Source organism: Erpetoichthys calabaricus, chromosome 4 (genome assembly GCF_900747795.2).
Source record: "Erpetoichthys calabaricus chromosome 4, fErpCal1.3, whole genome shotgun sequence".
Lineage (NCBI taxonomy): Eukaryota > Metazoa > Chordata > Cladistia > Polypteriformes > Polypteridae > Erpetoichthys > Erpetoichthys calabaricus.
This window is the reverse complement of record NC_041397.2, coordinates 249,342,242-249,370,171: the sequence shown is the minus strand read 5'-3', so window position 1 is coordinate 249,370,171 and position 27,930 is coordinate 249,342,242. Positions and strand designations below refer to the sequence as shown.

The following is a 27,930-nucleotide window of genomic DNA, read 5'->3' as shown; positions in this document are numbered from 1 at the left end:
TAGAATTCCAGTCTTTAAAGGCAACTCTCAACATGCATTCTATACCTTTACTCCTTTTCGTTCATCTCACACTCACAATTCCTCTTTTGTCACATCACCAAAGCCAAACTGACCAATCAGAATGTTCTGAGGGAGTGGACACACAAAACTGAGTGTTTTATTAGATTTACAGACACAATATGAGTTTTAGTCTGTTGTGTATATCTGTAGTTGTGTACACATTAAACCCAATAAGGGAGGGAATTTCTAGTAACTCCATGATACAATATCTTGATAATTAGGTAATAATTTGCTAATATTGTGATTTATTTAGATGTTTAAAAATATACTGTGATTCCATTATGTCACATTGTATTACAGTGATCCCTCGCTATATCGCGCTTCGCCTTTCGCGGCTTCACTCTATCGCGGATTTTATATGTAAGCATATTTAAATATATATCGCAGATTTTTTGCTGGTTCGCGGATTTCTAGGACAATGGGTCTTTTAATTTCTGGTACATGCTTCCTCAGTTGGTTTGCCTAGTTGATTTCATACAAGGGACGCTATTGGCAGATGGCTGAGAAGCTACCCAACTTACTTTTCTCTGTCTCTCTTGCGCTGACTTTCTCTGATCCTGACGTAGGGGGTGTGAGCAGGGGGGCTGTTCGCACACCTAGACGATACGGACGCTCGTCTAAAAATGCTGAAAGATTATCTTGACGTTGCTACCTTCTGTGTGCAGCTGCTTCGTGAAGCAACATGCTGCACGGTGCTTCACATACTTAAAAGCTGAAAGGGCACCTATTGATCTTTCACTGTGTTTCTCTCTCTCTCTCTCCCTCGCTCTCCTCCTGACGGAGGGGGTGTGAGCTGCCGCCTTCAACAGCTTTGTACCGGCGGTGCTTCGCATACTTAAAAGCCAAACAGCCCTATTGATTTGTTTGCTTTCCTCTCTGTTTCTGACAGCCTGTGCTCCTGACGCGCACTCCTTTGAAGAGGAAGATGTTTGCATTCTTTTAATTGTGAGACGAAACTGTGATCTCTGTCTTGTCATGGAGCACAGTTTAAACTTTTGAAAAAGAGACAAATGTTTGTTTGCAGTGTTTGAATAACGTTCCTGTCTCTCTACAACCTCCTGTGTTTCTGCGCAAATCTGTGACCCAAGCATGACAATATAAAAATAACCATATAAACATATGGTTTCTACTTCGCGGATTTTCTTATTTCGCGGGTGGCTCTGGAACGCAACCCCCGCGATGGAGGAGGGATTACTGTATTACCTTTTTATTTAACTGAAGCTAAACTTGAACTTGTATACTTGTTTGGCTGTCAGTATTAGAAACCATTGAAAACTTTGTGTGTGACCTTGCTTCAGTCTTAAATAAACTTCCATCACTGTCAAGTATAATACGAGATTTTCTGCTTAATCAAAGTAATTTTGATAGTGAACTTATCAATGCCTGTGAAAGTTTTTGAAGACTAGGATTAGGTCCTAATGCAGTTTTCTCTGCGTATGACTTACAGTTTAAAATGATCCAAGTTGGCAGAGCTGGATATGTACTTTAGTCTTGGGATGCATTTGGTTGCTCTTTTCCTCCAGCCTTTAGTGCTGCTATTTCTTTTTTGTTGGTGTCCAGGGGCTTCATTTATAAAGCTTGTGTACACATAAAAAGAAGTGTGAAATGTGCGTATGCAACTTCCCACACAAAAACTGTGATTTATAAAAGAAAACGACATGAATATATGTACAGCAACTCTGATCCCTGCACATGCAACATTCGGAAGTAACTGGGAAATGACCACACCCTTGATTAAGCAGGGAAATGCAGCCAAAAAAGCTAAACGATGACTTGAATGCATAATAATTCAAATCAACAAGCTGTTATAATATGTGACAAAAACATTAGACCTTAAAAATGATGAATATGATGCACTGACTATTTTAGTTCCCTTTTAATAAGGACAGTTTATATTGGCTACCTTTTGTCACATCTCAGGGAACTAGTCAACAGTATCTTGGCCAGGCTTCACTCCATCATGTCTGCTGTGCTGGAAGCCATTAACTGATCAGCGAGGCACTACATTCAGTTTTCATATGGTGTGGGCGTACATTACAAAATATATTTTATAAAAATTTCCTTACTTTCCAAATTTGTACTTAGATTATTATTGTTCTTTTTTGAATTCTTTTCTCTCCAATGCTTTTGGGCCTCTTTTCAATGCGCTACCCTTTCTTATTCGTTGACATTTCATCTAGAATGTATAAAATTATTGTCTAGAAAAGGACTACATCAAAGGAAACAAATAGATTGTATGTCTTGTATTAAAATAAGGAAAACAACAATGTATAAGACCCGAGAGCACAGGAACTGTGTGAGTGGACTGTGGGCATGGTTACATCTCTTGGCACAAAGTCTTGTCTCGTGGGACTTGAAATTATCCCTCTGAGAAAGTCTCATCCCAGGATTTTTATTTCATATAATAGAGATACATATATATACACACACACACATACATACATATACAGTACATATATACATACATACACATATATACATACATATATATACATACATATACATACACATATACATATACAGGTGCTGGTCATAAAATTAGAATATCATGACAAAGTTGATTTATTTCAGTACTTCCATTCAAAAAGTGAAACTTGTATATTAGATTCATTCATTACACACAGACTGATGTATTTCAAATGTTTATTTCTTTTAATGTTGATGATTTTCCCCATGATTGTGTAGCCTACAGAACTAGACTGAGAGACCATTTAAAGGCTTTTGCAGGTGTTTTGAGTTAATTAGCTGATTAGACTGTGGAACCAGGTGTCTTCAATATTGAACCTTTTCACAATATTCTAATTTTCTGAGATACTGAATTTGGGACTTTCATTAGTTGTCAGTTATAATGATCCCAAACACACCGCCCGGGTAACGAAGGAGTGGCTTCGTAAGAAGCATTTCAAGGTCCTGGAGTGGCCTAGCCAGTCTCCAGATCTCAACCCCATAGAAAATCTTTGGAGGGAGTTGAAAGTCCGTGTTGCCCAGCGACAGCCCCAAAACATCACTGCTCTAGAGGAGATCTGCATGGAGGAATGGGCCAAAATACCAGCAACAGTGTGTGAAAACCTTGTGAAGACTTACAGAAAACGTTTGACCTCTGTCATTGCCAACAAAGGGTATATAACAAAGTATTGAGATGAACTTTTGTTATTGACCAAATACTTTTTTTCCCCACCATAATTTGCAAATAAATTCTTCAAAAATCAGACAATGTGATTTTCTGGATTTTTTTTTTCTCATTTTGTCTCTCATAGTTGAGGTATACCTATGATGAAAATTACAGGCCTCTCTCATCTTTGTATGTATGTATGTATATATATTATTTATATATATCAGAATGAATGCAAATGAAAAATAAAAATTAAAAAGAAACAAAAATTAACTTGGCAGTCACAGTGAAGCATTATGCAGATTTATTCCTGCTATACAGTATATAAAGTAGCCCCTGTAGCGTTTCGACACACTTCTGCTGAATAATTAATTGGACGAAATTAATACGTCATACGTTATATAGTTTATGCCTACATTTTATCATTTACTATTAGAATATGAAAAACGTTTCTGTTTTAAAAATGTGTTTGCACAGACTACTATAGAAACAGAACACACATGAAATGCGTGTATTCCAAATTATATATATTATTTCCACTCTAAAACTCCACTTCAATCCCAGATAATCAAATCAAGGCAAGGCATGAGCTAGGAGAAGTTCATTCTAAGTCGGTGGGGGGATGGAATAGCTGGCTGCTAGTAGCTTGTGTTTAGCAGCACATTTAGATGACAAAAGACTGGCAGAGAGGTGCAAACGGATTTAAGACGCGATTTAAGGTGGGACGGATCTACGAGTTTTTTCGTAGGCTCTGGTAATTCTAGTGTTAATTGGTTTTTGGAATATATTTGGGGCCTAGAAAAGAACCTTCTGAAGTCACACCATCTGTTATTTACAGTTACAGATGTTTCATTTTCTCATGTTTTCTAGATGTTTCCACATTTCCAAAATGTCAACTGTCCACAAATTTTACTCAGGGAAAAAAAAATTATTTTTTACTATGTTTTAATCACTGTTGCTAAAAAGTATCAATAGCCCACATTATGATTTTATCTTTACTATGTGAAAAATACAAGATCTTGACATCCACTAACCTGAGTTACGCTTGAAACAAACTAGTGAGAAAAAAGTAATTTGCCACAGCCACCATTTCAGTTTCTTCTTCTGTATTTCCAAGAGGTGCTTCCCAATGTAGAGTATGTTTCGAAAAATCTTCAATTATCACTACATCTTCTTTATTTCATATATGACATATTCGATTAAACCTGCACTTGTTCAAAATACCAATATTTGGTGGCTTATAGTAAACTCCAGCTACTAAAATATCTGAACCTCTTGCTTACTATCTTAACCCAGGTTGTTCTGATATGTTCCCTTCTTTCGTGTTGACATTTTAAGCCTTATTATTTTTCAAATAGTGTCAAACCTCCTTTTCTTCTCATCTGTTCTTCACTGAAGAAAGTATTGTCAATGATATCCACCTCCATCACTCTCATTTAGCCATGATGTCTTAATTCTGCAAGTCTTCACAGCTTCAGGCATCTAATAAACCTCATGGAACTATAAAGCACCTTTATCTGTTCAAAGATAAATTTCAACACCAAGTACCTAGTACACCTGCTTTTTTATGATTACAGTAGAGTAACAAGCTTATGATTGCTCGAGTAATAAGCTTGTGAGCTTAGGATGTGTCAAGTAAACTTTTAGTTTTTACAAGCTTTAATGGCTATCCCTAACCTCTCACACACGGAGTCCTGCATTTGACCAAGGAAAGGCAGAGCTTACTGTAATATCACACTGAAACTCCAAATGGGAAATCCTAAATAAAAGCACTCATAATATTTAGAGCATCTAGAAAACCTTTTAATGAACTAAGAGCAGTCTATTCTGGGTTAAATGTTTGTCTCTCGCTCCCTCTATTTTGAATACACAGTATATAAAATATATACATTTTAAATAAATGTATATTTGATCTTTTCTATTCTTAAAATAAGTATAGGTGAGTGACCTTGACACAAGTCTAATCTTTTGCATTCCCCCCACCTACAAATGGCAACAGAAAAATTGAGAGCCTTACCGAAGATAGTTGATGTCACCAAAAGCAAAGCTGATAATAAATGAATTAACACCAATCAATTAATTCCTTTACCCATATGGGAAAGATATTAAAATTTCACAAGGACCTTAGCTGCCCACTGTAACACTATGCGAGACTCTGGGTTGGCTCCAAGATCCTTGGCAGTTCTTAAGCCTATAACTGTCAATAACATGAGCCAGGCACATAAAGGCACAAACAATTAGAGCAAGAGTATGGTGCAAAAGTGCTATTGCTTTTATTTACAAAAGTCAAAAGAGTCAAAGTGCAAAAATATTGCAGTGTTCTTCCATAAATAAATAAGTCAATAAATAATCCCAATAAAAACAGGTGATACATGGAGGTTAAAAAGTCATAATAAATGATCAATAAACCATAGAAACAAGGTTAAAACAAGGATCAGTTCATTAAAAGCCAAATCTTGCCTCAATGCTCCCTTTCTAAACTGACATCTCCTCAGCACTGAGTGGATGTTCTCCAGCAGAGGCAGGAAGACATGTTTGGCATGACCTTGTCACAAGACAAGATGTCGAGACTTCTGCAGTTGTGGTTTTGTGCGTCATTGTGGCTATGGCCTGGGCCTTATTAGTGTTTATCTTTTTATTATCTTCTGTTTATGGTGGCACCATTTTCTTTTGCTAGTAAGTAACTTGGTAACTTAGTCATGTACTTAATTTGAGCTAACTATGGGCCACTTAGATGATGCAAGTACATCCAGTATATAGTACAGCTAGACAGATCATTTACTGTAGGTTACCAACTAGATTTTTATTTTTTAGTTAAGAGTAAATAGGGTACTGCTAGGATACAACAGCATTCTTTTTTATTGCCTCTTGGCAATTGATTTCCGTGGTTCAGAATGATCCTGCCATCCCTTGAATAACCTTCACCAGGATTTAGGGACATGAAACCTGATTCAATATATTGCTGGACTATGCTGCACAAAAGTCATCAAAAGAAATCTGGTGTCTGAAATGCCCAATAAAGGCTTCAATATTTTTAAATTTTGATTAAGGACACAGAAAGCTGAGTTTTGATGATCAAACTAAGGAAACTTCTTTTCCACTGCAATTAGAATATGTATTATGAAGAAATGCATTATAATATCAAATATACTGTATACCTATTAAAATTTATTGAATGTCAACATAGATAGAACATTGTAAAAGTCAACGTATAATTCTCACTCAAACACACACAGACACTAGTAAACTGGTAACATTAGATCAAATACTTTTAGCTACGAAAATTACCCTGTCAACCAACATGTGGAAACTGCTTCTCAATCTGTTGTTAGCTATGCCAACAGAAGAAAACATCTATTAAAGAGAGCATTAAGTTTACATTGCACATAGATCATGGTGTGCCAATCTACATTGTTTTGGGAACTACAGTACATTGTGTAGCTCATCTATCAGAATGCAGAGTTCCATTGTGAAAAACTTCAAATGATTCTGAGCTGTGGACCCTTATGCACCATACTATTTACCAAAATGAGACGAAATTGCATTTATAGTCATCTTTTTCTTCTTGCAGGAAAAGTGGATAATCACCAGAATTGCGGTCATCAGTTATTGAATTAAAATTCTTGGCAAGTTTTTCTTTTATACTCTGCCTTACCATTGAACTGACAAAACTGAGGGGTTTATGTGTGGGTCCAACAACACTGGCAAGCATACTTCAATTTTGTGCCATGCAAAATTCTTAAAAAAATACTGTATGGCTGAAGAAATTTTGATTTTTCCATGATTTGTTTACAATGATTATCATTACAGTTTTCTGACAAAAACCATGACGGATGGGCATGGGGGGTGGGGGATTTGGGAGTACAACAAAGTAGATAAAATATTATAAAGCAAAATAACAGTGCCATTCTTGTGTGTGCAATGTTTTAAGATGTCACTCCTTCTGTGACATCAATAAAACATTTTATAAAGGAATATTGCATTATTATAAACTATTCTGTATTTATTACAACAGATTGCCAATTTCCTCATAGCAGGTTACTTAAATTTCCCACAGTAAACTAAATTGACTTTTAAATCCTACTTCTATTTTCCAATTCAAACTAACTACAATGACTAAATACAAATTATTGTCTCAGTATTACAAAGTCTTATTAAAATAATAAGAAGAAACATTCTACTTTAAAAAAATATTACTTTAACAGCTCAACATGAATATCTTGTTTACTAGTTATTTGGGTATCATTCTAGGACTACATAAAATAAAACATTTCTCCCAAAAATCTGAAGAAAAGCACCTATTGTTTAATCACACAACCAACTTTCTATCATGTGCAATGTATAAGATGGAAGAATAGTCTATACAACCCAATTTATCTGAAAAACTTTCAATCCCAATGCAAAGAAAACAATTATAGGCTGTTTGAAATATTAATTCCCCACAACAAACAAAAACGTTCAGCATGCAGGCACACATTAACCCCTAAAAACAAAACAAACATTTGATTTCAATAACTTTCCATGCCTGCCAATTTGGAAAAACTGGAAAAAGTACAACTCAGAGAAACTGGACTTGCTTGTGTATGCCAATTAATATATTTGAAGGCTGTAAAAACTCAAAAGGTTTTGATTTAGTAAAGGCTGCTCTAAGTATCTTCTCTTCAGTAATGTTTTAACAAAACAAACAGGGAAAAAAAAACAATCAAAACTTTCAAAGTCTATGCTTCTACAGACTACCTCTACAGTTCAGACTACTTCTACAGTTCAATAAGAAGGCAAAGAGTAAACTAGACTTTGTTATACGGGTTGAGTGACCTTAATGCCTGGGACCTGAAGTACAATCCCATTTACAAAAGAGTATGAATGCTGTGTAAAATGTACATAAAAACAGAATGTGATGATTTACAAATCACTTAAACCCATACTTAACTGAAAATAGTATTTTGATGCCAGCAACATGTTTCAAAAAAGTTGAGACAGGAGCAACAAAAAACTGGAAAAAGTTGCGTAATGCTTAAAAAAAAAAAAGTAATGGTGGGTCATGGCGCTTGCTTTTACACAGGGGACCATAACCCCCCATCAATTGTCTCTCCTAGCTTCATTGTGCTAAACAGACCCACCAACTACTCTGAATGAATAAATCCATTTGGAATGTGCAAATGTTATTCACATCCACTCAAAAATTAAATAAATAAATAAATAGTGGAAACATAGGTGGTATCATGTTGGCGTACAAAGATTTTCCGATTTTGGAATTTCAAATTATGAATACTAAACCTGAACTTGATATTTTAAAAAAAATAAATAAATAAAAAATCTGCCGAGGAAAATGAGCAAAAAGGGCAAAAGGAACAATGACAACATACATAAGTTATTGATGTGTATATATATATATATATATATATATATATATATATATATATATACCCATCAGAGTTAAATGTCTGATAAACTATTTAGCTCCATTGTATTGTAGAATTACTCTGCCCAAAACACAAATCGATCCTCGTACTTTCTCTATTATTTTGACACCCATTTAGTACTGAATCATCCTGAAGTGGAGAATGTATTGTTATATTTGTGTTTATATCTGATCAGAATAGTAGCATTATGCCAATGACTGTTCTATATATTATTGATACCATGTGAAATTGTCAAATAATGCAAAGCAGATACTACTACTTTTGTCAGATCACTTCTAATTTTATAACATTTTGGAGTAAGGTAAGAATCATAATGAGGCCATTTTTGGTCTTGATCTTAATTCCATCAGGGATGTTGAAGAAGGTTAATTTCATATTCAAAAACAAAGTTAAAAAGAACATTACATGCAATACTCAACATCTGATAAAGAAGTTAACAGGAGAATGTTTTCATTTGAAATTAGGAATGAGAGAGTTTTACTCCAGCAGGTGCCCAGAAATATTACCTTACTCAGTTTTCTTTAAAAAACCAAAAAGTCACTACTCTCCTGACAAAGTCTGGCTATTTTGAATGCATGTCTTAAAACCAGTAGATATTATGTAGGTGAAACCTAAAGTGGGGCATTATAATTAATTTGTATATTATATACTGCTACATGTAATATACTGTATATAGTTGTAATTGTGCCATTTGAAATGAAAGGTTTTAGCAAACAGAATGAGCATTCAAGCTCAGAACAAAAGTAAACAAAGGGCAAATTCTTGCCGAGTCTGGGAATTTTGTATATTAAATTACTTTTGTATTGTACTATAAAAAATAATCTGGGGAAGAAGACTGAAGATATGGGAGGATTGATTGACAGTAAAAGAATCTGCTTTGTACTGAAAATGTGTTACACTATACAAAACTTGTTAAATGTGACTAATAAATAAATACAAAGAAAAAATATTAAGAAATGGTATATTATATAGCTTGAAAGGTTTGTTGCAGTGCATGCATCATTAAGTTAATACCAATGAATAAACATATTGATTTGGGTCATGTGACTCATATAACACTAGAAGAGCTTGTAATCTTCATCCACGGCTGCATAAATACTGACACCTAGTGCACAAATCATGAATCACTACAAATTCAACTTTGGTAGATTTGCAATTGTGTATTGACACTAACTTTTCAGATACCATATTACTACTGAAATTTATAAACTAAAAGGTTACTACCACGGTACATCTGCTCATTAATGATATGGACATAAACCTCTTATGCTACATGGCATTTAACGGTTTTAATTTTATTCTCTAAATCACTTTTGGGCTTACTCAGGGATGTTCAACTTTTCCTAATTCACAATACACACCCTAGTTTTTCCTGTCTGTTGACTGCGCTGAATCTGTGGACATCTTTGCTTAAGGTTCCTCTTCTAATAGCGCCCGACCTTCCAAGTTATTATTTGAGGCAGCAAAAGTAGAATGGTTTGCATTGACGAATACTATGGACTTAACTGCGTCCAAAAATTTTGATTTAACCCTGGTGCAGAAACATAACATACTTTTTACTGATATTCTACAATGGTAACAGGATATAAAAGCAAATAACAGCAGAGAGGTGATAATTAATAATTTGTCTGGCTACCCAATGTACCCTCCATGATAATGCGCAAAAACCGCCAAAAATTCAATAGTAAAAATGCAGCCCATATGGAAGCACAATTATACTTTTTAAGATGAGGTATTGGGTCCTAAATCCATGCCTACTGACAAACTAAGTGGATTGCTAAAGAAAATGGTCACATGTAACTTATAAGGGATATGTTGTTTTATTAACTTGGTGTGGGCACAGCAACAATGAGATACTACAAGAGTAGTAAATTATACCTATACCACTACCGTGGAAATGTGGGTTAACAGTACAGGATTCAGTGTTTCTGAAGGCAGATGTTGCTGATCAGTTAAGAAAAATAAACACGAGAACCACTTTGCTTGTTCATTTGCCAGTTACTGCAAGAACAACTGGTTGCTTCTGCATTTTGACCATGGAAAGTTGTATAGCAACGCCACTGTGATTTTGTGGAAGGTAAATTCATTATTTGTAATTGTGTTATTCAGGATAATTGTCTGTATAATGTGTTTTGCGCAAGCATGGACGATTTCCAGTATATCCAGAAGAACTTTGATTTGAGAAGAAAAGTGTGTGCATGTACGTGCAAGTACTACCTACTACCTTACTTTACATACTATTCTTACATCAACACATTTTGGTACCTGGTCAATCTCAATTGGCTTCATATTATTTTGGTGATCTCTAGCATCAACATCTCACAAAATACAGCACTACTTATTTAAATGTTACATAAACGGAGACCCTTGCATAGGCACCTGCTGCCCAAAAAGATGTACTGGTGATGAACTGCCTAAACTTAACATTACCACATCTAGTTTAGAATCAAAGAGCTTTATGGTGAGGACAGACAACCCACAGTAAAACAGAAAGAACATGCATGTTACACACACCTCACAATTCAAATACAAAATTCCTAAGTAATAAAGAGCCCCAAAGATTCAACTAAGAGGAGTAAAGACTCATTTCAGAGCCTTTTATTTTTTCTAAATGTCACTGTATGGAATGGGCCTAAAAAATGCATGTGAAATATCTTCACAACAGGATGTCTTACAGAAGTTACTAGTTTGAAGTAACAGTGCTACACGTACCTGAAGACAAGCAGTATTATGAATACTGGTTGTCAAAATATGTACAGTTTGTGTATGCTGATAATACATCCAAATATGTAACTGTGTTTAGTCCCACTGAGCATTCGTCAATAGCTTAACTGAAAGCATTTCACTACAAAATGAATTTTAGCACACCTGGTGAGGAATGCTTTCTTAACATACTCTACTCATTTGAAAAAGATTAAATGAATAAAAACTGCACCCAGAGACACACATTTATCCATCTTTAAAAACGTGCTTACCCTACTTAGAAATGCACTGTACTGAATGATGTCTTGTTGTGTAGTACATGTGTACATTTATCTAAGCACTGCTCTAAGGAGGCAATGACCCTCAGTGTTTGAAACAAACCGGACCAGGTGTTCCAAAATGTCTCACATACTGTGTCTTAAATTCAGATCCTTGACCAATTCTCTAATTTTAATGAACAAAAAATTTCAGAGTAAAGTTTCTCTGTGATTTTTTTAATTTTAAGATTTTATGGAAGCAAACAAAAAAAAAAAAAACTTAATGAAAGGAGGAAATATGCTGTTTGCCTAAAGTATTTAATCCTTGTGTTGAAGTTTCAAGTTTAAACAATTGAAAAACAATTGCCCAGTAAAGGTGTAACTGCCTTACAATTGGCATTCACCAGTGAATCAATAAAGTAACTGACACATTTTATGGATAAAATCCCCCTGTTAAATGATCATTATTAAAGTTTTGAACCTTAAGGACAGCTGTGAAAATTAATACTAAGAGCACTGCATACAAATTAGAAATAAAATAATTCAAGTGGATAAACCAAAAAAGGGTACAAAATAATATCTGGTATATAGAAGTCCCAGAGGGCACTGTTAACTCAGTTATCAGGAAGTGAAAGATGTAGTAAACCAACCAAATGTTGCCAGAAAAAAAAAAATGAAAATGCCTTAAAACCATGTGCAATCAAGGAGGCGGCTTGAAAGGAAAGCCGGGAAGAGGCATCACTTTCAAAGAGCTACAGAGTTCCACAACTAAGAGTAAAGATGTACCAGTTATCACTAGAAGCACCTGGCCCACACCATTTGAGCTGAGTTTTTAAATTTCAAATGAATTATTTAATCGGCATGCACATCATGCTCCTGTTATTCCTTGACTTTTCCCAATTTGCTTCACTTCAAATGCCTGTGCTGCTGCAACAACTCCAAAAATCCATTCAGAAAACGTATCCGGGGGGAATCATCAATCACAAAGACCCCCTATTACTGCCACAAGCAGCACTATTGAATGTTGGTACCCAGGTATAAATCACCGTCTTTCTCCTCCAGCTCACACTTGATCATATATGCATATACTTTTTTATCTAGACAAGCCCCTTCTGCAGCTGTTACTCACATTACTGAATGTTGATTCCCAGATATGAACTGCAGTCTGTCTACAGGAATTAACTATAAAATAATCAATGTGAAAAATTCACATTTATAATCACTCACATTGTTTTACTATGCAATATGAAAAGAAAAAAAAAAAAATCAACCCTGAAAACTGTTCACACTCTAGTTATTTCAATTAGGTAAAAAAAAAAAAACCTATAAACTCACATGAAATTTGATTTCAACTTTTTTTTTTATGTAATACTGAAAACAAAGTACACAGCCAGCATATATATTATGTGGAGAAGGGAGAACATGCGAAGTGAGACATTGAGGATGAAGCAATCAAGCCACAGTGGACGTCAGCTCACTCACAAAGTTTTCAGACATTGTAGACCGATAATGAATTCAAATGCAAGAATAAATGGCTGTCTTTCTTTGTGAAAATGGAAAAACCGATGCTACATGTTACTTGACCATAAATGAGGTGCCTTTAAGAATGATATGAGTACAGCCAAATTGCAACTCTAGAGCATGTTTTGAATTACATACACACATTCACAAAATTGAATCACACACGTGTTTGATGGCAGATGCGTACACATGCAAAAAAACAATTTATTCTTGTTGGATGGGTGAAAACATTGCAAGTAAGCTGCATTCACAAACAGATCATGCTCTGTCCATAATGTAAGATCTTAAATGTCTTCCTTTCCTCAGGCAAAACTGATGCAGGCTGTCCACGTTGCACACGGACAGCACTGTTGGTATATTGAACACTTGGGCACACTATGTACAGAACTGCATCATGTATTATAAGTAAGGGCAGACAAACTTGTTGATGAGCAGTGATCGAAATAATGATGCTCTTAAACACAGTGAAAGTCAAACGAAATGGACAAGTCTGAAATCAAACTATTGCTGCTGATGTAACAAATACACAGTATCCTCCATAATGTTTGGGACAAAAACACATTTTTTCTCAATTTACCCTTCTGCTCCATAGTTTTAAAATTACATATCAAACAATTCAGACATGATTAAAGTGCACATTGCAGACTTTAATTTAAGGGTATTTGCATAAATTTCAGTCACACCTTGTAGAAATGATAACCCTTTTTTTATGTGGTCTCCCCCAATTTCAGTAATAGTAGGTGACCCACTGGAATTGTGATTAGTCAATAAAAAGTGAATTAATCTGTCTGTGAACAATGTTGGAAAAATTACATTTGCCCAGCACAAAAGTAGCAGTCTTAAACAATAACCAAATTTATAGTTTGCTGGTATAAAATTTGTGGAGGGGTTATGAAGTGAGTTTTAAAGAATTCACCGTGAATGTAAACTTCAACTGTATACACCTCAGAATTTATTGTGCAACTGCTGTCAGCATTTCCACCACCAATGAAGATAAGTGTGCCAGTATCTGTGGCAGCCATAATATGCCCAAACCATAACACCCCAACCATTTTTAACAGATGAGGTGGTATGCTTTGAATCTTGGGCTTTTGTCTCCACACTTTGCTCTTGCCACCACTCTAATACAGGCTCATCTTTGTCTCGTCTGTCCAAAAGACCTTTTTTCCAGAATTCAGTAGGCTCTCTTACGTACTCTTTCGCAAAGTATAATCTGGCCATCCAATTTTTGTGGAACTGTATCTTGCAGTGTGGCCTCAGCATTTCTGTTCATGATGTATTCTGTGGATAGTAGTCTGAAATACTGTACACTTATTTGCCTCCTGAAGACAGTTTCTAATCTGATTGTACTAGCAGTTCAAGTATGCACACTAGTGACCCACAGAGCTTCAATTGCAACAACCTGTACACTCCACGATTCCTGTTGCCTTTCACGGCAAGCTGTCCTTGATCCTGGTCACTCCTGCTCCACTGAAAAACTCTGCAGGAGTGATCCAATCCATCTGCTCCCGGGTGCCGGCCAAACACCTCACTAGGGCTCACTTCCCAGCTGCCTGCCATTACTATAGTGAGTGTGCCTGCGCTCGCCTGCTCCTGCGACTACTGCCTTCTTCTCTCACTCTTCTAACATCTGGGGCCTCATGTATAAACGGTGCGTACGCACAGAAATGTTGCGTACGAACCTTTCCACGCTCAAATCGCGATGTATAAAACCTAAACTTGGCGTAAAGCCACGCACATTTCCACGGTAACTCATTCCTTGGCGTACGCAATTTATCCGCCCGGTTTTGCAGACTGGCGGCACCCAGCGTCAAAGCAGTGCTACTGTTCCTGTGTGGTTACCCTTTCTTAGATCCACATCCACGGCGGTGGCTTTATCAAATACACTGAAATTAACCGCATATCGTTCATAAATTTAATGCATCTGATTGTAATTAACCTGTAACAATATAATGGTCCACAGAATGGTCAAACTACTGTTCCTGTGTGCTCATCCTTTCTTTCTTAGCTCCACATTCCTGACGCGGCTTTATAAATATACTGAAATTAACTGCATATTGTTTATTAGTGTAATACATCTGATTGTAATTAACCTGCTGCAATATAATGGGCCAGGGAATAGCCATAGTATTCCAAATACCAGAACTGCTTTAGCGTTGTTACGCTCACTGCATCTTGTTCTTCTTTTTGCTGTTCCCGTTAAGGGTTGCCACTGCGGATCATTTTTTTCCATATTACTCTCACTGCACCACTCGGAGTATTTATATCACTGTATCTGAGTGTGAATCACAGCAGCAGATGATCGGAAAGAGAATTATCGGTATATAGTTTCAAGTACACACTACCTCAACAACGGCAAAAAGCGTCAAACCCTTTCCTGTACGGACCTCGCGTTTCAGAAACAGTTTCATCCCAAGAACTATAAACGCACTCAATCACCTCACTGTAAACTTGCACTACAGTTATAATATTGCACAACCTGCGCTACTTTATAAAGCGCGTATGATGACAATATCATTTTTAAGATGAAATGCAGCAAAATATGTTGCTTATAGTATACAGATAAAACTTTAACTTCATTTAAATAATCTGTATTGTTAATAATTAAACATGTGAGGACACGGTGCCGCAGCGCTAACTAGTTCACGGATAGCTCCTGCCTTGCGCTGTATTCTTGCTGGTGCTGACGCGACACTGGAAGGATAGAATGATAGAATAATTAAACATGTACTACGAAGATATTTCAATGTTCCTTAAAAGTTTTGAAGAATCGGCGTTCTAAGCTTACAAATGGCTTCACGTCTATTACAGAGCTGATTGTGTGGCGATTAGAGAAAGAAAAGTATGGACAGGAATTGGAGGTTAGTACGTTTGAAAGAGACAGTACTTCTGTAATAAATTATTTCATCGAAGGTCACACATGGTGCAGCAAGCCTCTTGCGTGAGATATGAACAATCACTGCGCCACCGTGTTCCCATGTTTAATAACATGCTTTCATTCCTATCGTCATGAAAATGATATCACGTATACATCTCAGTATTTTAATTATTCAGAGAGCTGTAATATCTCGAATGTAATGCATTCTGTGTCCTGTCGGAGAAAGAGAAAGAACGGAAGCACGTAGTGATTCACACACATAGAGCACATAGAAGATCAAACACAGAAAAAAGCATTTAACATGCTACTTGAGAAACTAGTAAAATAAACGATTTTAAGAAATTTCGAGATTAAAGTTGACATTTCGTGCTTTTTTCCCACTGTGTGCCTATGTTTTTTGTTTGTACCCTAATATGCTTTCATATGACACTCAGACGGTGGGCTACAACTCGCCTTTTCACAGCGACTTTGATATGTGATTTCTTTTTTATTTCGGGCACTGTGCGACTTTGTGAATTTGATCTTTCGAGTTTTTCCGACACTCTGTCACTCGATCAACTTTCTTTTGTTGATTATACCACTGTTTAAACCAACAAATAGCATGTTTTTCCTTTGCCTCCACTTGGTATTCGCTGAAATTCTTATATTTTCCCCTGTGCTTTTCCCATTGTCTTTTCACAGAAGGCTATTTATATTGATTTGCATATTCAAAGAGGCGTAATTCTGGGAGGAGTTGGGGCGGGACAGAAGGCGCGTGCACGTGCGTTACTTTTCACGCAAATCGGGATTTATGTAGTGGAAGAACGTGAAAGTATGCGTGCGCACAGATTCCTGCATCTGGATTTTTCTGTGCGTACGCACAATCCCGCTTTTGTGCTTATGCCATGTTATAGTGTGAGTTCTACGCACGGCGTTATACATGAGGCCCCTGCTCTTTTCTTCGATCTCCCCCTACGCACTCGTGCTTTTACTATTTAAATTGGGGACATGGCACAGGTGCGGCAATTGGCAGCTCCCAGCATCAATTACAGACACGGGTGATTCCACCCCTGCGCCATTCTTTAAGAGCTGCAGACCTGCTACGTCACACACAATTACAGTGTAATAGTACTCACAGATACGCTAAGAAGCATGGCCTGTACTCTAAATTGAAACTTAGGGAGAACATGCAGCAGAGAGTAGTTGAACTATAAAACTGCACACCAAAATGCTTTAAAGTTATAATAACAATAAAAACACATACAAGATTTTTTTTTTTTTAATAACAAAGCATGCGTTAAAGTACAAAACCACATGAAGGACTTTGCACAGAAAATATTCTCAAGTTGACACTGGAACTACATTTTTGCCAAGAAGCTTTGGAAAAATTAGGTATTATTAGGTCAATAATCTATTTAATGACACGAGAGAAAGCCATAGAAGAAAACTCTACTCTGTGGAGCTAAAATTTTACGAAGAAAATCACACATTCTACAAGGTTATCCGAGGAATACTTACTTTCAATTGGGGGTCGCGGCCCACTGACTAAGGCTTCTGTAATCTGATTGGCCACAGAGCTGTCAAATCCCGAGTTAGATGAATCTGGATCTGGATCATTAAGGATGCTGGGAAAGCTGGCTTTACTCTGTGTTGGCAGTTCCGACTGTCGTTCTAAAAAAAAAAAAAAAAAAAAAAATAGACAGTAGTAATTAACTTAGCATAGTAGTACTTTACAAAAATATAATTGCAAATGGAAATATTTCCACTTAAAGATGATAATTAAGAAAAGCTTTTTAAGCTAATTTCATCTCAAGAAAAAAAGACAGTATAAAAGACACTTTTAAATGCAGATTTTAATATAAAATAATTCCACTTGCTTTTTAGCAGCACTACGCCTTTTCAGTGTATACTAGTGTTAGTTTGCAGGCAAAAATCAAAACATAGTAAACCCTAAGAATGCTGGTTGAGACCATACCAACTCAGCCATTACCCTTAGGTTTTGTACTGAATATAAACGCATCTGATAAATTAACAAATGTAATCTCAAAAATCAGCATTTCCTCTACAACTGAAATTAGCAGGTGGGTCCTTGTAGATTGTGACAGCAGACAATTAATAAGCTCTTAGCTTGCAGATGTTATCTTTTTTGCATTTCACTTCTGCTTTTTGACTGCCTAAAAATTGGTTAATTTCTATACTAGGTGAATAAAATGAAATGATTCAAGTCAATATCAATTAAAATACAACTAACAGGTTTGCAGTTTTCTTCCTTTCCGATGTCTGATTGTTCCTTTTCTAAAGTAATACATCAACAAAGGCCTTGCCTGTTCGAAAGTTTCAAACCTTCTGAAAATAAATCAGAAAAGAAATAATCAGGTTATTTTTTTTCTAGCATTGTTTTCTCGTCTGATTATTTAAACAAAGCTGAAATTAATCTAGGAATTATTTGGCTCTCTTATGTTAAGAACTACACATACTGTCATACTCATCTATATTAGTTTTATTTCCACTGATGACTGAAGCACAGTGGGCTATTCAACTGGACATTTTATCTTCTTTACTTAACACTAGAATTACCAGAGTCTACGAAAAAATGCGTAGATCCGGCCCACCTTAAAACCGTTCTCACCTCTCTGCCAGCATCTTTTGTCTTCTAAATGTGCTGATTAAGACGAGCAGCAAGCAGCCGGCTATTCCATCTGTTTCCTGAAGAGAGGCATTAGCTGTCTGGAAATGTGTTCTTTTTCAATTGCAGCGTTTTAATAACCTGAATTTAAATAAATGATATTATCCCTCCCACCCCATGCAATATGACGGTTTATAAAATTACATGAAAGCGAGGATGAAATTAGCTTCTTTAACATCGGCTTACGCTGCATAATTAATGTGGAGAACACACTATAAAGCATCTTGGAGGATTGCCAGCTATTGGGAGACCCGACGCCCGGACTACAGGAGACTACGTCGAATTGGTCCGAGAAATCCTTCCTGCGCTGTGACGATGACTGCAAACTCCATACGCAAGGCCCCCACCCTAGTACTGCGGTGTGTTTCCCCCGTTAATTATGCAGCGTAAGCCGATATTAAAGAAGCTAATTTCATCCTCGCTTTCATGTAATTTTATAAACCGTCATACTGCATGGGGTGGGAGGGATAATATCATTTATTTAAATTCAGGTTATTAAAATGTCGCAATTGAAAAAGAACACATTTCCAGAGAGCTAATACCTCTGTTCAGGAAACACCATCCCACACCGTCGCAGAACGTTCACTAAGTTTTCCCAGCTCATGCCTTGTTTGATTATCTGGGAGTGACTGAACTGCTGGAGTTTTAGAGTGGAAATAATAGATCGCCATTTGGAACATATGCATTTCATGTGTGTTCCGTTTCTACAGTAATCTGTGTAAACACATTTTTAAAACAGAAACGTTTTTCATATTTTAGTAGTAAATGAGAAAATGTGGGCATAAACTATATAATGTATGAAGCCTAAAGTCCAAAGATCAAGTAAACACTTTCACAAAAGGTTCAAGGAAGAGACAACAGCTTCAGTGGCAGTAAGATTTGCGGACTTGTAATCAAGAATCCCTGGTTCGATCCCCACTCACTCCTATATTTGCCGTTTTCAGTAGTAAGCTGCTCTTTGTTAATATTATACAGTACACACGTATACTTGGTTTGCGTCTGTACTTGCGCTGTTACTTACAGTCAGATTGGGGAGGGGAGGGGAATGTTAGAGCACGTGAGCTTATTCAGTGCAGCAGGATCAACGCACATGTTGATTTTTTTTTTCTTTCAGTACATGTGCCTTTCCTGTTTGTTTATATATCTAGTGACTTTTCTGCCTGTTTGTCACAGTTATAAGGACACTTGTTCATGTTAAGTGCAGTCTCAATTGTTAAAAAATATTTTAAAAGGAGCATCCTACATGAAAATATAACGATCTCATTAACTGACAGTGCATACAAATGTATAAATTTAATGTCCGTTTGAGGTTAAAAAGAAAAGAACACTTCTCCTCAACGGGGAATCGAACTGAGGTCTCTGAGAGACAGTAAGCCTGCTGTGCTCTGAGACAGCAAATCTTACCGCTACGCCACGGAAGCGGTTGTATTGTGCTTGAACCTTTTGTGAAAGTGTTTATTTGATGTTTGGACTTCATGCTTTACACATTCTATAGTTTATGCCTACATTTTGTAACATTTATTACTAAAATATGAAAAAGTTTGTTTTAACAATGTGTTTACACAGATTACTGTTTAAACAGAACACACATGAAATGCGTGTGTTCCAAATAATGATCTATTATTTCCACGCTAAAACTCCACTTCACTCCCAGATAATCAATCAAGGCATGAGCTGGGAGATGCTCGTGCACATTCTAAGTCAGTGGGGGGATGGAATATCCGGCTGCTTGTAGCTTGTTTTTATCTGCAACTTTAGAGGACAAAGGACGCTGGCGGAGAGGTGCAAATGGTTTTAAGGTGGACCGGATCTAAGAGTTTTTCGTAGACTCTGGTAATTCTAGTGTTAAAACTGGAGGAAAACTAATTGCTGGAACACCCATGAGCACATACCTAAAAGCACAGAGAATCTCTAAACTGTATGCACAGATAAAGAAATTGTCACAAATTCTACCAGTGTTTCTATAACCATATTAAACATTACAGATATAGGTTCTGTGATGTTATTTGTGCCAAAGAAGATACTTTTTTTTTTTTTAATATATAAACAGATTTCTTTCTTCTCTAAAACATTAAGTACTTATTCAAACTATACACCACTGAACTTGTTTATGTAATTCAGAGAGCCAAGACTATCCTAGCAGTATTATGCGCTATTAAAGGATAAACCCTGGATGTGGGCACCAGCTCACCACTAGGTAGGTGTATTCTCTCTCTCACTCTCACACACACTTTAGTCTTTCACAATAGGGCCCATTTAGAGTTCACATTTATCATACCATAATCTTCTTTCAGACGTGAAAGGAAAACTGGAGTGTCTGGAGAAAACCTCATGCATTCAAGGGGAGAATCTGCAAATTTCAATGCAGGTGGTGCTCAGGCCAGGATCTAAACCCAGCATTCTGAAGCTTTGAAGCTCCAAATAGATAGAATAGATGTGAATTTCCCATTGGGATTAATAAAGTATCTATCTATCTATCTATCTATCTATCTAGATAGGTACTTTATTAATCCCAAGGGGAAATTCACATACTCCAATAGCAGCATATTGATACAAAAAACAATATTAAATTAAAGAGTAATAAAAAAGAAGGTAAAAAAAAAAAAAAAGACAATAGCTTTGAATAATGTTAATGTTTACCACAAGGGTGGAATTGAAGAGTCACATAGTTTGGGGGAGGAACGATCTTCTCAGTCTGTCAGTGGAGCAGGACAGTGACATCAGTCTATCGCTGAAGCTGCTCCTCTGTCTGGAGAGGATACTGTTTAGTGGATGCAGTGGATTCTCCATAATTGATAGGAGCCTGCTCAGCACCTGTCGCTCCGCCACGGATGTCAAACTGTCCAGCTCCATGCCAACAATAGAGCCTGCCTTCCTCACCAGTTTGTCCAGGAGTGAGGCGTCCTTCTTCTTAATGCTGCCTCCCCAGCACACCACCGCGCAGAAGAGTGCGCTCGCCACAACCATCTGATAGAACATCTGCAGCATCTTATTGCAGATGTTGAAGGACGCCAGCCTTCTAAGGAAGTATAACCGGCTCTGTCCCTTCTTACATAGAGCATCAGTATTGGCAGTGCAGTCCAATTTATCATCCAGCTGCACTCCATGATATTTATAGGTCTGCACCCTCTGCACACAGTCACGTCTGATGATCACGGGGTCCACGAGGGGTCTGGGCATCCTAAAATCTACCACCAGCTCCTTGGTTTTGCTGGTGTTCAGGTGTAGGTGGTTTGAGTCGCACCATTCAACAAAGTCCTTGATGAGGTTCCTATACTCCTCCTCCTGCCCACTCCTGATGCAGCCCACGATAGCAGTGTCGTCAGCAAACTTTTGCACGTGGCAGGACTCCAAGTTGTATTGGAAGTCTGATTTATATAGGCTGAACAGGACCGGAGAAAGTACAGTCCCCTGTGGCGCGCTCCTGTGTTGCTGACCACAATGTCAGACCTGCAGTTCCCGAGACGCACATACTGAGGTCTGTTTGTAAGATAGTCCATGATCCATGCCACTAGATATGAATCTACTCCCATCTCTGTCAGCTTGTCCCTAAGGAGCAGAGGTTGGATGGTGTTGAAGGCGCTAGAGAAGTCTAGAAACATAATTCTTACAACACCACTACCTCTGTCCAATTGGGAGAGGTATCGGTGTTGAATATAGATGGCATCCTCCGCTCTCACCTTCTCCTGGTATGTGAACTGCAGAGGGTCGAGAACGTGTTGGACCTGAGGCCTCAGGTGGTGAAGCAGCAGCCTCTCCATGGTCTTCATCGCATGTGACGTCAGAGCAACAGGCCGGAAGTCGTTCACCTCACTAGGACGTGATACCTTTGGGACTGGGGTGATGCAAGATGTTTCCCAAAGCCTCGGGACTCCCTTGATCCAGGCTCAGGTTGAAGATGCACTGTAGAGGACTCCCCAGCTCCAACGCACAGATCTTCAGCAGTCGTGGCAATACTCCATCTGGACCCGCTGCTTTGCTGGCACGAAGTCTCTTCAGCTCTCTGCTCACCTGCGCTGCAGTAATTGTGGGTGGGGATGTCTCTCCTATGCTGGTATCAGCAGAAGGATGGGTGGAGGGTGCAGTACTCAGAGGTGAGAGTGGGTTAGGGTGGTCAAACTGTTAAAGAAGTTGTTCACTTGGTTTGCTCTCTTCACGTCTCTCTCGATGGTGGCACCCCGCTTCGAGCTGCAGCCAGTGATGATCTTCATCCTATCCCACACTTCCTCCATGCTGTTATTCTGCAACTTCTGCTCCAGCTTTCTCCTGTACTCCTCCTTCGCCACCCTGAGCTGGACTCGGAGTTCCTTCTACACGTGCTTGAGCTCATGCTGATCACCGCCTTTAAAAGCCCTTTTCTTCTGGTTCAAAAGGCCTTTGATGTCACTTGTAATCCATGGCTTGTTGTTAGCATAGCAGCGTACAGTTCTTACTGGAACTACAATGTCCATACAGAAGTTGATGTAGTCAATCACTAGTACAGTATGTGGCTACTCTTAAAAATTTATTTTGAATTACCTGTTGAAGTTTTCCTCCATTGATAGGGATAAAAAAAATCTATTTATTATAAGTGACGTTCAATACACTTATCAACAATGTCAATACTCTTGAGCAAGAAGAATGAAAAAACAATAAAAGGTATACTATATCCCTCTGTTATAAAAATAAATCTTGAGAGGGAGACGAGACGTGATCTTCTCGAAAAACATTTTGACGTCACGCGAGACAAAAGGTGCAAAATTGTTGGCATGGAGCTGGACAGTTCGACATCTGTGGCGGAGCGACAGCTGCTGTACAGGCTTTTAAATGATTGACGCACAGTGTAACAAGCAAAACACGCAGCTCGCCAGCAGCACCAGCAAGACAGCAGCTGATCCAACCGCATCTCCTTAGCGTGGGTTCAGCCCCCCCTTCACAACGCGAGCAGCATTATACGTCCCACAAGAAAGAGATTTAACCAAGCCAGGGGACAGAAATAAAAGACAAAGAGTGGATTGGATGACAAAGTAGAACATCGTAAAGAATACAAAAATGTCGGTGTGGTACACATGCACAGCAAGTAACAGATAATGGAAATACGAAAATGCTAAAGTCTCAAAAAAATGATAGGAAAGATCATATTAACGCAAAAAAACGGAAATTATTACTCTGTGAAATAACGTAACAGCAAAAAGAGAATATATTGCTTGGATTTAAACTTTAAGCCAGAGACTTGCTGATCATCTAATTCATGTTGCGGGAATTAAGATTCCAAAAACGTTGTTGCGGTATGAAGTTCCGTGAGACGGAGACTTTTAACATGAGATTCTTTCAAGTCACAACTATTTTCAAACAAGACCACGGTCATCTACAGTCAGTTGTGTGAATGCTTTTGTCAGACACACTTCCTGTGCTATCAGCTCTTATAAATTAATCAGGACATTAATTTTATACGTTCTAGATGACAAGTCAATGACAAAGTGAAGAAGAAAGAGCATGGACAAACTTTCAAGAAAGTCGTTTTTATTTAATAGAGAGAAAGACACGATATTCACTCACAGGCAGATATACGTTGCGTTGTCACAATGCAAGTCCAAACACAGAATCAAAATTCAATGCGATCTTGAAGAAAAGTTGATTCAAAATATTTTTACAAAAGTTTTAAAGTAAAAGTGAAAATAATGCATATGTAACAATTCCCATGAAAATAACAATCTCTTTAAATTGTATATCCGGTAAACCAAACCTAGGGGTGGGCAAGCGATGCGAGCAGGGGGCAGAGCCCCCTAGTTTTAAGTATAATTAATTAATGATTTGATTTTCACTGTCAAAAGTTTCTAAAAATAACATCACTTTTCACAGGTTAATATTTATAAGCAGAGTTACATTTACTGTTCACATTGCTGTAAATCCTCCTCCAGCTGTATCTTTAAGACCTGAAAAGGCGCTTTAAACATGGAGCCTACCTTTAAACCACTTTTCATTTTTCCTGGCTAAACTAGTGACACATTGAAAAACAAAAAACAGCATGGCGCTCAGTTAATTTGTCAAAGAACAATGCACATTCCAACAGATGAGGGAAGAAACTGGCTGGAATTTCTTGACAGTCTTATTAACCCCTTCACCGCCCTCTGCCGGATATATCCGGCACCGCTGTTTTAATGCTAACGCCATACTGCCGGAATTATCCGGCACATTTGCCTGTGGTTATATGAATGCCTGGCAAGTAGTATAACTGACGGTTTGGCGTGGGTATTATTACTACGTTGTATTTCGACAAGTCTGTGGTTGTTTTGGCCGGTCATGTGACGTGATTCGCATGTAACAGCTGTGAATATGGCGAAACGTAAACTGACTTCAAGTGAGGCTTTGCAGGCGATTTTGGACAGTTCTGATCATGATTGTAGCAGTTCTGAAGAAGATTTTAGTGACAGTGATGAGCAGCAACGTGCGCTGCATGATATTGTGAATGAAGACGCATCGGATGACGGCGCTGAGTGGGTGTATCCCCAGCATCTCAGCTGGGCTGCTGCCCGTGGTGAACTACCTTTTCTGCATTCGTTTGAGGGAACGTGTGGCTTTATTGTTGATGTAAACAATTACACTGCTGAGCAGTTTTATGAGCTGTTTGTGTCACCTGATTTGATTAGACATTTTGTTCATCAGACAAATCTGTATGCAGCACAGTTTATTGAGAAAAATCCCAATTTACCTCCACATTCCCGTGTTCGTGCTTGGTTTGACACTGATGAAAACGAAATGAAAAAATTCATTGGGATTTTGATGTTGATGGGAATAATCAGAAAACCAGATATTGAGATGTACTGGTCTACAGATCCTATGTATGCAACACCTATTTTTGCAGCTGTCATGACACGTAACCGATTCTCTTTGCTGCTGAAATTCTTTCATTTGAATGACAACAGAAACGAGCCAGATAAGAAAGATCCAAACCGCGACCGCTTGTTCAAGCTACGTCCTTTGATTGATCATTTATTTGAAGCATTTCAGTTGCCCTACATGCCAGGACCGTCAGTTGCAGTTGATGAAAGTTTATTGTCGTGGAAGGGCCGCTTACAGTTTCGACAGTATCTACCATTGAAAAGGGCACGGTTTGGTATCAAGATGTTTTGCTTAGCTGAGAATTCAGGTTACATTTATAGATTTCGTGTATACACTGGCAACTTGCACAACATTTAGTGGTCAATACTACTTGAATAAATGTAAAAAATGTAAAAAAAATGTAAAAAAGTAAAAAAACAAAAATTGTTCAGATTTCGCCTGGCTTGGGGAATATTTAGGGAGTTGGCGGTTAAAGGGTTAAGCAGGATATACCTGTATGATGTGGCTATACTATAAGCAGCCAAAGAAGAAATGTAATCAAATTACTTTCACTTTATGACTTAAGAAGGTATTCACTAACTAAAACTGTCCCACACCAGTCTGCACCAACTGACTGAAGCTTGGAAAATGTGATATGTTAGTCTGCAGTATGTCATTTATCTGGACACAAATATGATATCAATAATGGTGTTCTAGTACAATCACATTTAAAGCCAATTAAATAATACTTTCAAGAGAAAGACTACTTTGTGCCTGTGAAACTGATCTTTTGTCATTTCCCTATCTTTGACTAACAAGCTCTACTCTATCTTTCACAGAACACATTATCACAATGTACTTAAGCTAAAAAGTAAAGTGAAATGAAGGACAATTCACATCCATAACAGCATAAAGAATAAATACTGAGAGAAGCATGAAAAAGGTGAAATGTAAAATAAGAGCTGATACATTATACAAATGAGTCAGTAAGTAAGAATATAAACTAACAGACACTGCAGACATAAAGTTCAAAAGAGAAGGTAGGTTTTAGGGTGATCTAATGAATAAATATTTAAAATAAATAATGAAATTAAAACATATCAGTTAAGTGCTATAATATATAGACTTCTTAATTAGAATTGCCATTTTTATAATCCAAATATTTGAATTTCCAGATAATTAAAAATAATAATTTGGAATTTGTGCCGTTATTTTTTCACAATTGTCTGCTACCATAAACAACTGCATTGCAAATTGAAGTTGTATTAAAAAAAAAAAAAAAAAGTGTTTCTCTGAGTAGCTAAAACAAAACCACTAAAATTTCCCACAAAGTGAGATTGATCCAGCACAAATCACCCCCATCTTCAAAATGCAAATAATATATCCAATTTTATGATATTCTACCATTATAGAAAGTACTTCCAGTTTCTTCATCACTTCTCTTTTCTATACTGTATTGTACAGTGGCATAGTTACAGATAAATATTTTCCTGAAACGTAAGCTACTTAACTTAAAATTTACGTTAAACCAGAAGGGACTGATAAGAAAGAGAACAAAAAGAGTGACATATACAGAAACAGAGAGTAGCAGTGGACAGCTGCACATTTTGGAAAAGCCAAAATGCCCTCTATGACTGAATGCCAATGTTGCCGTTACCATTAGAAAACCTTCATATGCCCAATAATACCATTTTAACTGGTGATGATATAGACTATCTTGCAGACAGAAAAGTTGTCTACTAATCACCAAACATGCAGTTCTGGGGACCTTGTTTCCCCAAAAGCAAATCAAAAAAGGATGGACCAAATGAACAACTTTCATTGGAGTAAATGATATTATTAATCTTGTTAACACTGCATGATTACTTTGCTAGTATGACAATGTTACTTGACAGATTGAAGAGGCACACTTGTTTCAGAATGTACATTTTTAAATACACTGCTGCACATAAAATTTAAGTGCTATAGCCACAGCTTCAGAATATTAGGAGCTGAAAAATAAAGCATTTAACACCCTAGCTATGCACGTTCACAGGCCATTTTAGTTAAGCAGGATTTTACATACACATGTCCCAAGAAAAAGGAATGATTCTGTACATAAGAACACAAAATCAAAAAAATACAAGAAAAAGGCATTCACAAGTTATAAAGCATATATAATGAATATGTCAAAGGAGAAGGGTTTTCTGCACTTAAACATGCATAACACCCAAATAGAAAAAAATGGTAAGTAAATAATGAGCACATGCCACCTTCTGTGCAGAAAGATGGGGTGTAGGCCCAAGAAACAAAGTCAAGAGAATAGAGGACAACTTATATACACCTCCCTTCTTTGGTATAGGCACAGAACACTCAACTATTTATTTCCCCTTTACATCCTTGCATTGTTTCTCAGGAAAAGTAACTAATCTTAATGAGTGAAGCCTTTTTCATTGGTTCTCATATTTTCTACTTGTCACCACCTAATGACTACTACTGTGAATTCTTTATATAGTTATTTACATCACTTT

General features: G+C 37.3%; 2 protein-coding genes across 2 annotated transcripts in view; both read right to left on the bottom strand.

The window, feature by feature from the left end:
• The window catches only part of rpl31 (ribosomal protein L31), an 810,223-nt gene that overhangs the window by 554,851 nt on the left and 227,442 nt on the right, over positions 1 to 27,930 (bottom strand). The gene's annotated exons all lie outside the window — the stretch shown is intronic.
• cnot11 (CCR4-NOT transcription complex, subunit 11) overlaps positions 1 to 27,930 on the bottom strand; it is a 63,741-nt gene that overhangs the window by 23,551 nt on the left and 12,260 nt on the right. The window contains exon 4 of the mRNA XM_028800583.2: positions 17,452 to 17,604. Within this exon, the coding sequence (XP_028656416.1) occupies positions 17,452 to 17,604 (153 nt within the window). The remainder of the gene's footprint in view (positions 1 to 17,451; positions 17,605 to 27,930) is intronic.